We start from the raw sequence: 12,923 nt of genomic DNA, 5'->3' as shown, positions 1-12,923 counted from the left end.
AGAAAACTGCTTCAAGATAACAAGACCCGTAAAAAAACTGAAAGAAAAGAGGATAAAAAAAAGACGAAAACCAAAAACAGACTGCAACCAAAATTTAATATGGTGTTTGATTATAATTTGGAATATCTGTTAAAGTTAAATATTATATTTCTGTATTCTATTGTTATTATAGAGAATACTTTTAAGACAACTTTAAATGTTTGCAATTTGAAAAATATCTAACTAAAAAGTTTTTATTATGAAAAACATCATATCTTTTTTAAGTATATGATATTTATATACGACGAAACTCACACATACACCTCACGTTAGGTTACCGGATACTGCTGATGTTGGGTCAATGACCCTTTGGTAAGTGAAGGTATTTTTCTTTTGAAAGTGTGAAATTTAGTGAATGTATGTACAACGTTACTGTTTTTACGTGAATGCGTGTGAAATTCTAGTGTTTTTCATGTTAAAGTATGTTCGGATTTAATGTCTTACAAGTTAAAGTATGCAAATGTACGGAACATGTACCTTTTGCATACGGGTCTCAATATAAAGCTGTATTTACATAAAAATAGAAACTATAAACAAGTTAACATATTTACTGTATTTATATGTATAAATTCTTAATAAAAAATTGTCATTTTGTTTAGATTTTAAGTGATATTTTGAATTTTCGTGTAATATTTAAGTGTTTTTAATTGCAAAAGAATAAAATTTATGAATATTTAATATTAAAATAAAATAATTAAAGTTAGAATATTTAATATATAAAAAATAAAAAAATGACAAATTTAAATGTGATTGGTTTATTACAAAATTGGGTTAAGTAAGTTTTACGAGTCAAATAGAGAGCGGTGGAAGACACACTGCGAAACACACACTGCGAAACACACGCACGATTCTAGAGAGAGAAAAACACTTGAAAAAAGTTAGAGTGAGAGACGATGCAGATTTAAATGGAGGTCAGTCTATGGAGTGACTAAACTTCAAACCATTCTTCTCCAGGTTTTGCTCTCTCTCTCTCTCTCATCGATACATACACTTCCATATCTAGTTTACGACATACAATTTACAAATACGGTCTAGTTACTTGTACTTGAGAGTTCAGAAACCCTATAGGATAAAGGGTTTGATTTGGAGCTGATTGATGCGTGATTGACTTCAGATCCGACTCATGGAGGAGGTACCCGGCCAAGGTGCTGTGATGGGAATGACGGACACGCCGGAGATGGTGTATGGTGGAGAATATAACGGTGGCAATGTACGCCCTCCGACTGGTGAAACAACGCCGTTGACGGTATCGGGATCTTTTAAGGATGGGGGAGGAGGAGGGAGGGGTTCGGGTACTACTAGTCGTAGGAGGCCTATGGTGAGGCCGAGCTTAGACGCGGATGAGTTTATAAATTTGCTCCACGGCTCGGATCCGGTGAAGCTCGAGCTCAATCGGTTGGAAAATGAAGTCAGAGGTGATTAATGCAAAATGATCTAATTGATTAATTGAATGTTTTTGGTTTGTCTGAATGTTGATTGTCTCTTCTTTTTCACTGTTTAACCAGCGAGGGTTTTGCCTGATTGTTTTCTTCTTCTGCAGACAAGGATCGAGAATTGAGCGAATCACAAGCTGAGATCAAAGCGCTCAGGCTCTCTGAACGCCTGAGAGAAAAAGCCGTTGAAGAGGTATTATTTTCTGATTTTTTTAATCTTCCTCATGTTCATCTATGAATTCGTACTTTATTAGGGCTATGTAGTTTTGATTTTATTTGTTCGTGTCATGCTTTAAACTTTTGCACCTTCAATCTGCCATTATTGCGTACGATGATGTTAATGGGTACTTTGTTCCTTTGATAGATATGTGTTTTTTGTACACTATAGTTGTAAGCTATAGTATATATTTTTTTCATTACTATTTTCAGTTACCTAATCCTTCTGAAGAATAGAACTGATGCTAATATGAGGTATTGAGTGTTTTGACGTTGATATTGTCCATTGTGAATAAAGTGTGCAATGTCATTGTCTGAGGTACTCACTCTTTGGTATTTAGTCTATTTCATGGGTTAGAAATGGAACATGGTCTTTGCTTTTTCATGTTCCTATTTGGTGGTTCTTGGATTTAGATATAACTATGTGTTTCTTCGCACGTGCCAAATCTATCTTGTCATTTCCTTTTTCCGGGTTCGTGACTAGGAGAGGTGAATGAGATGTAATATGTAATATAGAATCACACACGACCATACGATTTAGAGAATACCTTTTTTATTTTATTTCGTATTTTCTTTATTCTGGTGTTGTGATTGATTGCGATGAATATTTTCTGTGTTTTTCTTATCAATTTCCTCCTGGTAGAATAATTTCCATTTTGGTGTGTTTTTCCAATTGCTAATAATGTTACTTTATCATAGGTTTCGTGTTTCCTTTTTAGGTTTGATGTAAATCTAAAGATCTACTAATATGGTCTTCAGATAACACCTTTTAGCTAATTTTCCACTTACCATTTGTCCGTATTATGATGGTAGATTTTCCACTTGCCGTTTGTTTTTATTAAGTTACGCCAGTAAAGGAGCTAATTTCATACATTTGAATGCCATATACCAACTAATCTTGTGTGTTTCCTTGGTCTACTTATTGTTTATGCTATTTGCTGGTTTTATATTTATTTTCCTCATGTGTTTACTTATTTGATTTCTTTTTTTTCTTGTTAGGGTATTTAAGTATCCCTTTCAGACTTGTATGTTCCATTAAACATTTTATCTGGGATGACATGATAGAAGCACTAAGCCAGTAACTCTGATCCATCCACTCCTGAACCGTCATATATTGATCATGGTTCCTTGTATCAACAAAGTTTTTTTTTGATATATTGATTTGTGTTTTTAATTAGCATGAAGGAGGAATGAGAAGTGATTGGATATGGGACCTCACACTTGTGTGAAACCAATATTCCACCAATTTATCCCTTGGGGTTTGTTAATATACTTTCTTGACTTCAAAAGGATCTGAAATCATATCACTGAAAGGCTAGGTTGTTGCATGTCTTTTTTTGTGAATTTTCATAGTTGTTAAGCGGAGATCTAAGCAACCAAGGGACATCTGCGCTTGGATTTTAATTGGATCTAAGTGGAAACTTAAGCTCCCGCTTGTATTTTTAAAAAAGTATCTTACAGTTTTTTGTTTATATAAACTATGGAGTAGAGCGGCACAGTTTTTGTGTTCATATAATTAATACAGCAGTAATAAAATTTACACATACAGAATGTTGGAGGGCAATACATATGGAAGTTTAACATTTTGGTTCTAGATAGAAAGAAACTTAGATTTGAAATTAAATAATTATATTGTTTAAATGTTGTAAAATTAAGAATCTGAGGTAGGAGGCAAATATATATGAGGTCATCCATGTATGTTGATGGTTGATACAAAGAACCCTGTAATCTTGTTCATTCACCAAAAAAAGTGAGAAAAGTATGCCAACGAAAAAAATATATTGTTGATAATTTATAAATGATTTTATGGCAACAGTGGGCCTTCCCTAAAACCATCCTTTAACGTAAATAGAAGTACAAAACAGACAAATAAAAGGAAGTTGTTGATGCTTAGCCCACTTAACGCTGGTTAGTATGTTAGGATGACTTGATAAATCTATTTCAATGAATTGAAGCGAATTGGGAGTGTTGAACCCAATGCTCGTGCTTAATCAAGTTTTGACAAGGAATTTTTTATATGTAAACAGCTCCATGGTATGGATTTTCATATGTAAACTGTTGAATGGTATTACTTTCTTTGGTATCTTTTCCGTTGCCCTTGTGTATCTATTATGTGATTTCTTGAGTCTACTTTGAGTAAACCACCAACATAGTTTTGCTCTTGATCCCACCTGTATACCTTAGCTAACTGAGGAGTTATCGAAAGTGGATGAGAAGCTGAAGTTGACAGAATCTCTTCTGGAAAGCAAGGTATTGACTGAACCACTTCTAGTGTCCATACTCTAGCTATTGTAGCATCAGATGTATTTAGACACACTTCTTGGTTATGTAGAATCTTGAAATCAAGAAAATCAACGATGAGAAGAAGGCATCTATGGCAGCTCAGTTTGCAGCGGAAGCCACTCTACGAAGGGTTCATGCAGCTCAGAAAGATGATGATATGCCTCCAATCGAGGCGATCCTTGCACCGTTGGAAGCTGAGCTCAAGCTGGCTAGACAAGAGGTATGACTTCTATCTTTTGGCTAGTCATTTAACGGTGATTGATGGTGGTTGACAACTTAGTGCAGATGGGTATGAATGATTTGAACACTACTTTGTGGTGGTTTTGGATTTCAGATTGCAAAGCTGCAGGATGACAACAAAGCATTAGATCGACTGACTAAATCGAAAGAGGCTGCTTTACTTGAAGCCGAGAGGACTGTGCAGGTTGCCTTGGCAAAGGCATCTATGGTGGATGATCTTCAGAACAAGAATCAGGAACTAATGAAGCAGATAGAAATTTGCCAGGTATTGTGGTTTCGCATCAGACACCAAATGCTTTAATTGATCATCCCTATTTTTTCAAGATGTGTATTCACTATTCCTTGTTTTTTAGGAAGAAAACAAAATTTTGGATAGAATGCATCGTCAAAAAGTTGCTGAGGTTGAAAAGCTTACCCAAACTGTACGTGAGCTTGAAGAGGCCGTTCTTGCTGGCGGTGCAGCTGCAAATGCTGTGAGAGACTATCAACGGAAAGTTCAAGAGATGAATGTAAAATATAATATACATCCATTCAGTAGTTGATTTAAAATTTATGCATATTTCTCCAAGGATATGCTTTGTCAATCATCATAACTAAATGACTAGGTGTTTTTCACTGGTAGGAGGAACGAAAAACTCTGGACAGAGAACTAGCTCGTGCAAAAGTTACAGCAAATAGAGTGGCAACAGTTGTAGCTAACGAATGGAAGGATGCTAATGACAAAGTCATGCCAGTAAAGCAATGGCTTGAAGAAAGAAGGTTCTTGCAGGTATTATATGGAGCAATATTTTTTGTACCTTTCGTCTCTACCCGTGCATTTTTGCGTATCTGTTTTCTAATTATTGACTTGCCAGTTCACCCTTCTGTTAACAGAGTGAGATGCAGCAATTGCGGGACAAGCTAGCCATAACTGAGCGTGCTGCAAAATCTGAAGCACAGTTGAAAGTAATCTTCTGTTTACTTGTTTCTCAAAGGTTGTCTATATTTTCCCATGACTTCAATTTTTAATTCCTTCCATATCAAACATAGGAAAAATATCAACTTCGACTTAGGGTACTAGAAGATACGTTGAGGTCATCAGATGGAAAAAGCATGAGCAATTGTTCTTCACGTCGCCAATCCTTAGGTGGAGCTGATAACTTTTCCAAGTTGACCTCCAATGGATTTTTACCCAAAAGATCACCATCCTTTCAGATAAGGTCGACGCTTCCATCTGGTTCAAGTTCAGTGTTGCGGCATGCAAAAGGTACATCAAAGTCATTTGATGGTGGAACTCGATCACTTGACAGGGGTAAACTTATCTCAAGTGGAGGTAATAGTCCTACCTTTAATATTGGGGAATCATGTGACGGGATGAAGGACCGTGAGACCCCGAATAGTTCCTGGAAAGGAAACCCGGATGGAAATGAAACAGAGGATACTGTGCCGGGATTGTTGTACGATTTGCTGCAGAAAGAAGTGGTTGCTTTGAGGAAGTCTGGTAATGAAAAGGATCAAAGCCTTAAAGACAAGGATGATGCCATTGAGGTTCATATCTTTATCCTTACTTATTTATTGGTGTAAAAAGTGCTATAATTCAATGGTTGGTTGATAATAATAATATTGGTTTCAGATGTTAGCAAAGAAAGTAGATACTTTAACCAAGGCAATGGAGGTTGAGGCAAAAAAGATGAGAAGGGAGGTAGCTGCTATGGAGAAGGAGGTAGCTGCAATGCGTGTTGACAAGGAACAGGATAATAGGGTGAAACGGATTGGGAACTCAAAGGCGCCTGCTGTCAACACCTCTCAGCTGCTCCCAACCAGGTATGTGCAATTTGTTACATTCTCTAAACTAAATGTAGATATGTATAGGTTAATTTGATAATACTTCGAATCTGAGACATTACCATAAATGGAAGATAACTTATAACTCAAGTGCTTATGAATTTAGGTGACTTGTCTAAAAATTACCTAAAAATTACTATATTAGTTGTGTAGGAGTTAGGGGTTGTTTGGTTGGTTCTCCATTAAGTCCTGTATGGATAAAGATGTATGTGTGCATTAATCTTAATCTGTCTATGTAGATTGAGAAGGTTTTTGTTTCAAAGGGTTTTTTCATAGATGCAATGAGCAACTTTTACAATTGGGAGTGGCAGGGTTAGAAAAACCTTGGTTTTCTGCATAAAGTTCCCCTTTAGAAGCTTATTGAATAAGCCACTTTCTACATCATTAAGCCACTACCAAACAATCATGTATAGCTGACTGAATATGTAGCGAGTCTCATTAAGTTGCTAATAAAGAGTGGGTCGGCTGATATGTTAGACTATTCCTACCTTGGTTATGTTTTATTGGACCTGCTTCTGTTTGTGTCTTTTTGACTCATTTACAATTTTTAGCACATTTCACGCATGCATACATATGTATATATTTGGGTTATGAGTTGGATGTAACGAGTATGTGGATGGAATGCAGGAACATAGGACGAGGGGGGTTAACACGAAGCAGCCAATAACAAAGAAAAGAGAAAGGTTGTTTTTAGTTGACATGATATATAATGTTAGCTAGCATACAGATGGGAATGAAGAAATGTGAGTGATGCTAACTGAGTTGAGTTGAGTTGAGTTGAGTTGGGGTGTAGTTATACATATACTACTTTTATATAGGGAAGGGTTAGTTGCTTTGCTTTGCTTTGCATTTGCTTTTGTGCTTATTAGTGTGATTTGTGATGATGTTAGTATTTGCTTATTGCTTATTGGTTGTGGTAAGGTTCATGTTTCAGTTTCACTGCTGCAGTGACTGCATTCTTTTTTTTTTTAATTCTAAGTTTTTCTTTCATTGAATTTGATTCACAAATAAAACTTATTTGTAAAGATTTACACTATATATATATATATATATATATATATATATATATCTTTTTGGATGAGTATTATATTATATTATTTTACGTTTGATTAAAAAGAGGTATTTGGTCAAAGTCACAACAAACATACAAGGTTGTAAGTCAGTCTCACAAGAATTAAAATTATAAAAAAGAAACTGATATGATTAGTTTTCATTTAATAATGTCATTGAAAAACCTGTTAGAATTCAATAACCACTTATAACTACATTTCTAAAATAGAGTACTTATTGAAAATACTGTCATTCCAAGATTCATACTCTTAATTTAGGGTCATTTACCAAACACTTACCTGACAAGTGTTTGTCGGTAAAATTTAACAATACTATTTACCTACCGGGTAAGATTTTGGTCCGTCAAAATGACATTGTATGCAATAATTTACCCCGTAAGCGCTTATTGTGGTAAAAGTCGTTGCCCTTACTTACTGGGTAATGGTTCTTGTTTTGTTTATGGATAAGATTATTGATCTTTACTGTATTCATCGGGTGAGGTTGTGTGACTTGATAAACGCTTACCCAGATAAGCGTTGGTAAACATCCCTTAATTAATAACATATTTTTAAAAATGAATAAAAAAAAAATATGGGTATTTTTTTCTCGAACAAATTCTTTAAAAAAAAATCTAACATGGAGAAGTAGGTGAAAGCACCCAGAGGATTTTCTAAAATCTAGAAATTTGAGATTTTGGGAATTGTTTTGATAAATTCCCCACAACATTTTATAAAACTAGAAAAGTTTTAAATTTAAAAAATCTACAAAATAATTACTATAATAGAGACATAAATTTTTTATTTATATTTCCACAAATAAAAAAACCTTTAAATTAAATGTTCAGAGAGAGAATTTTTTTATTAAATATATGAAATGATGTTACACTCTTCGAAATGTATAAACTACTAGAGTTGATTTTTTTAAGATTTTGAATTTTGATTTATTTAAAAATACTAAAATTCCCCACGAAAAATGATTCTTTAAGAGAGAAAAAATGATTTTTTAATTATTTTTATCAATAAAAATACTTGAAATAAGATAAATAAATAATATATTATAAAACATTTGATAAAAACTTTTAAAAATTATTTTTTATTCATGAGATACTGTTTATTGATGCATATTACTTAAAATCCAGGATTACAAGTAAATTGTGCATAAGTACAACTTACTAAACCTCTATTTTTGAATTTATATAACTAACTGCATATAAACATTATCATATACAAGATAAACATCACATTTTAAATCTAAAATATAACTAGGATAATTGTTGAGTTCTAATAGTATACTTAATTATTATATTTATCTATACTATATTATAAAGCATTTGACAAAAACTCTTAAAAATCATTTTTTATACTGTTTATTGATGCATATGACTTAAAATTCAAGATTACAAGTAAATAATGCATATGTACAACTTATTGAAGCTCCATACTTGAATTCGTGTAACTAACTATAGATAAACATAATCAAATATAGGATAACATTTTATTTTAAATATATCTAAAATATAATTAGGATAATTATTGAGTTCTAACAGAACACATACTTGTTATTTTTATAAAAATTATATTATTAAACCAAAAATAAATTACTTTGCCATTAAACCTAAATTAAATTATAACAAAAAAATTAAATTAAAAAAATTACACAAAAATGAAACTTTTATATATTTTTAAATTTTTAGGATATTTTCAAATTTATATTTTATAAGAAAAACATTATTGTTTGTTTAAAATCACATAAATTCGTATTATAAAATCGACATAGACTCAAAAAAAATGAAACATTAAAATCGGGATATATCTCGTTGCATTGCGTGAGTACCTTTCTAGTAAAATATTATATTATTAAACCAAAACTAAATCGATTCATTATCAAACTAAATTATAAAATATCTTATTATTAAACCAAAAATATATTGATTCGTTATTGAATCTAAATTAAATTATAAAAAAAAATTGAATCAAATAAATTACACAAAAACGGAAACTTTTAAATAGTTAATTTGATACTAATATCGATCTTTTTTTTCAAAATTTTAATTACAATATCTTTAAATTTATATTTTATTTAAAAATAAAAACATTGTCACTTTCTCAAAACTATATAAAACTGTATTATATCAATAGGCAAATAATAAAAGAAAACAATAAAATCGAGGTGTATCTCGCTACATTGTATAAATACCCTTTTAATATTTCAATACTCGTAATAAGTTAAAGGGAAAATGACAAAACTAATCACTTTATACAACCATTTTCCACAAAATAACCATTTTTCAGGGGATTTACAAAACTAACCACACGGATCTCCCCCGGGGGCGATCCGTACATTGAAACTTCGTATTTTAACGTATATATGCGTACAGGTTTTAACACGTACGCATATTTACGTATATTCACGTACGTTTTACGTACGTATTTTTAACGTATATATGCGTACGGGCTTTAACCGTCACTTCGAAGATACACACAAACATCATCACTTTGACTTGATTTCATGTTTTGTGATGATTGATTGTGTTTAATGGGTTAAAAGTTGTGAGAGTGGAATATATGAGTAGAGAAATGAAAGGGAATGTATGAAAAATTATGAAATAGGAGGTTGGTGTTTATAGTGATATTGGTATTACAAAGAAAAGAAAAAAAAAAATACTTAAAGCCTGGATTTCCCCCGGGGGCGATCCGATGACGTGGCTCGCCCCAAGTGGAAAAAAAGAATTTTTAAATTTTTTTTCTAAGAAAAAGGCCGGATCACCCCAGGGGAGATCCGTGTGGTTAGTTTTGTAAAACCCCTAAAAACTGGTTATTTTATGTAAAAGGATTGTATAAAATGGTTAGTTTTATTATTTTCCCTAAGTTAAATACAATTATTTTTGCTTTAATTTTTCAGAAAGAAATGTATAACATATACTTTTTTGTTTCATTACCGGACAATAAATGGTGTCCCACAGAAAAGGCTTGGTCCTGTTTTTCCCAAGTGTCGTTTTTCCTTATTTGGGATCCCTTCCATTTTCTATTTTTTTTAAATATCTTAATTTCTCGTTAAAATATATTTTTATTAAGTGAAAAGTCCAAAAAAAATACAATGGACTTTAGTGTTTGAAATGATTAAGTCTTTGGATAATTTTTTTAAACAAATAAGTCTTTTTATATTCTAAAACATGTTAAATAACTCTTTGGATTTTTTAAAACTTGTTAGATACATTCTTATTATCTATACAACTGGTTAATGTAGTAAAATAATGATAAAAAGCCAATGGACATTCATATTTTAAACGATTAAGTCTTTAAACGTTTTTTGAACCAAAAGAGTACTTATAGACCTAATCGCTCAAAATATGAAAGTTCATTAATTTTTTTTCAAGCTTTTTCCATTATTTTACCACATTAATTAGTTTTGTAAGTTATAGAAATGTATTTAACAAGTTTTAAAAAGTCTAAGAAGTTGTTTAATATGTTTTGGAATGTACAAAGACTTATTTGTTCCGAAAAATTATTCAAGAACTTAAGCATTCCAAACACTAAAATCTATTTACTTTTATTAAACTTTTCCCTTTTATTAATTTTATTTTATTAGTAGTTATTAATTAACAATAAGGATTATAATTTTATACGTTCTTTTCTCTATTTAGTGTTATTAATAATAATAATTTATATTATCTTCCATTTTTTCTTTGAAGCGTGATTGATGACAAAATCCTTTCTGAAAAAAAGAAAGGGAAATCGGGGCCAACCGGCCGGTTTTGACACTTGGGGTTTGCTGCGGTGGTTATCATAAATCTCCTCTGATTTATTTTGTTTTTTTATTTCGAGATATTTTTTTTTAGTTTTTTGTAGTTCAAAAAAAAATCAGATGATTATTTTGAATGGAATTTATTTTAATTAAAAAAAATTAGATTTAAATTAAAAGATGGAAAAATTGCTATCAAAATGGAACCAACTTTCATTTGATTCTTATTTTGGGAAACCAACTTTCACAATCGTCATTTAGGGGTCTCTATCAAATTTTTTATTTATTTAAAGGTTTGGTTGATCTGTTGAACATGTAACAGGTAATTTAAGGGTCTCTATCAAATTTTTGGTTTGACTTGTCAAATTTGATTTAAACTTTAATATTACTACGGATTGGTTAGATATAAAAATTTTGAATGTGATATTTAATATTTATTTTTTATTGTATTAATTAATTTTTTTCTATTAAATTGATTTTTTTATTGTATTAGTAAAAAACAATTTTTATTGTGGTAATTTAGATTTTTTTATAAAAATCTTCAATTTGATATCTGAATTTTAAAAAAAAAAATAGATTTTATTGCATTAATTTTTGAAAAAAACGAATTTTAGTTATTGTTTTATAATTATTTTGCAAGTTGGTTCCCCAAAATATGAATCAGGTGCAAGTTGGTTTCCTAAAATACGATTTTAAAAGTTGGTTCCTCAAAATAAGAATCAAATGAAAATTGATTTCATTTTAATGCAATTTTCCTTTAAAAAATTTATAAGATGTAGAACTTAATTTAGAAAGGTGGTCCAGCAGCCCATGCCATCCTGCAACATCCCGCCGTGTTGTATGTGTTTGGTGAAAACGAGTAGTCAACGTGCAATTAAAAACCTTCAATTGTCAATCAGTTATTTATTCAGCCACATGGGTAATGTTTTGTTTTATTGGTTTGAGCTTAAACTTTAAAAATTAAAAGTGTCTTGGAAGTTTTAGGTTCAAATCCAAAATAAAATAAAATTTTCTTTATGGTCATGGAGGTTCAGATGCGGTGACTCCGGACTACCCGCAAAACAGGTGGTCATCTTAAGATTAGTCGACTCGCATAACAGGTTGAATATCCAGGTTAATTAAAAATAATTATTTATTCTTATTTTAAAATAAAAATAGTTAAACTCTAACTCATGTTATAAACTGGTATTTAATTTGACTCATATGAATATTAAATTAAAATTTTCAAGCCAAGTAGAACCGAGTCGAGTCATATGAGCATACATTTTTTTCGAGTTGAAAATGTTCATATTTTGATAGATTAAAGTAAAACGTATTTTCTGGCCATGTGCAGGTTATAACTTATAAAGCGTTTCAAGCTCGAGCAATAGCTGCTTTAAATCGATTTGGAAAAGTTATTCGGGCTTGAGTAATAACCGCTTTAAATCGAGTTGGAAAAGTTATTCGGGCTCAAGTAATAGCCACTTTAAATCGAGTTGGAAAAGTTATTCGGGCTCCAATTAAGATCAAATAATCTAGTGCTAATAAATTTTTTAGGGAAAGAATTTATGACAATTATGAAAAGAATGTTATCATGAAAACGACTTGACTGTGAGTGAGTGGTCAAGTGCCAGGACATTGGTAGTGATGGATAGGGCACAACAATGATGCATGGAACAAACATGATCGTACATTTATACTTGATAAGTTAAAATATGGTTGGTATAAATATCAGGATAAGTTATTGGGTATAGTGGTCTTTGTACCATGAAGGTTCAAATGTGAGATCTTACATGTTTGATTACCGTTATGTTAGATTAAAGCAAGTTCAGTTTAATTATGAGAACAACAAAGCTCAAAGCTTTATGTGTTTCGATTTTTGTAGTATTTTTTTGCTTATATTTAGACTGTATGTTTGAAGACAGTGCATTGTCATCTTTAGCGTCATATGTTCACAAGGTAATTTTGTTAATTGTTTCGCATAAAAATAAATGAACGCACTGAGTGTGAAATTGACTAGTAATATGTGTCAGATCAGACAAAGTGAAAATCAACAGAAGAAAATAGATGTAGTACTCTATTTCATATATATATATATATATATATATATATATATAT

At 31.3% G+C, this 12,923-nt stretch overlaps 1 protein-coding gene across 1 annotated transcript; it reads left to right on the top strand.

The window, feature by feature from the left end:
- Positions 1-926: 926 nt before the first annotated feature.
- On the top strand, positions 927-7,001 carry LOC112522678 (microtubule-associated protein 70-2-like). The gene is made up of 12 exons (XM_025131960.1): positions 927-993; positions 1,154-1,454; positions 1,580-1,665; positions 3,873-3,938; positions 4,021-4,191; positions 4,306-4,476; positions 4,565-4,720; positions 4,834-4,980; positions 5,085-5,156; positions 5,241-5,738; positions 5,824-6,014; positions 6,663-7,001. The coding sequence occupies exons 2-12, from the start codon at positions 1,163-1,165 to the stop codon at positions 6,700-6,702; spliced, it is 1,890 nt and encodes a 629-aa protein (XP_024987728.1). The 5' UTR covers positions 927-993; positions 1,154-1,162; the 3' UTR covers positions 6,703-7,001.
- The last annotated feature ends 5,922 nt before the right edge of the window (positions 7,002-12,923 follow it).

The sequence above is a fragment of the Cynara cardunculus genome, assembly GCF_001531365.2.
Source record: "Cynara cardunculus var. scolymus isolate 2C chromosome LG 12, CcrdV1, whole genome shotgun sequence".
NCBI classification, from domain to species: domain Eukaryota; kingdom Viridiplantae; phylum Streptophyta; class Magnoliopsida; order Asterales; family Asteraceae; genus Cynara; species Cynara cardunculus.
Note: the sequence above shows the minus strand (reverse complement) of the source record. Positions and strands in the feature narration are given on the sequence as shown.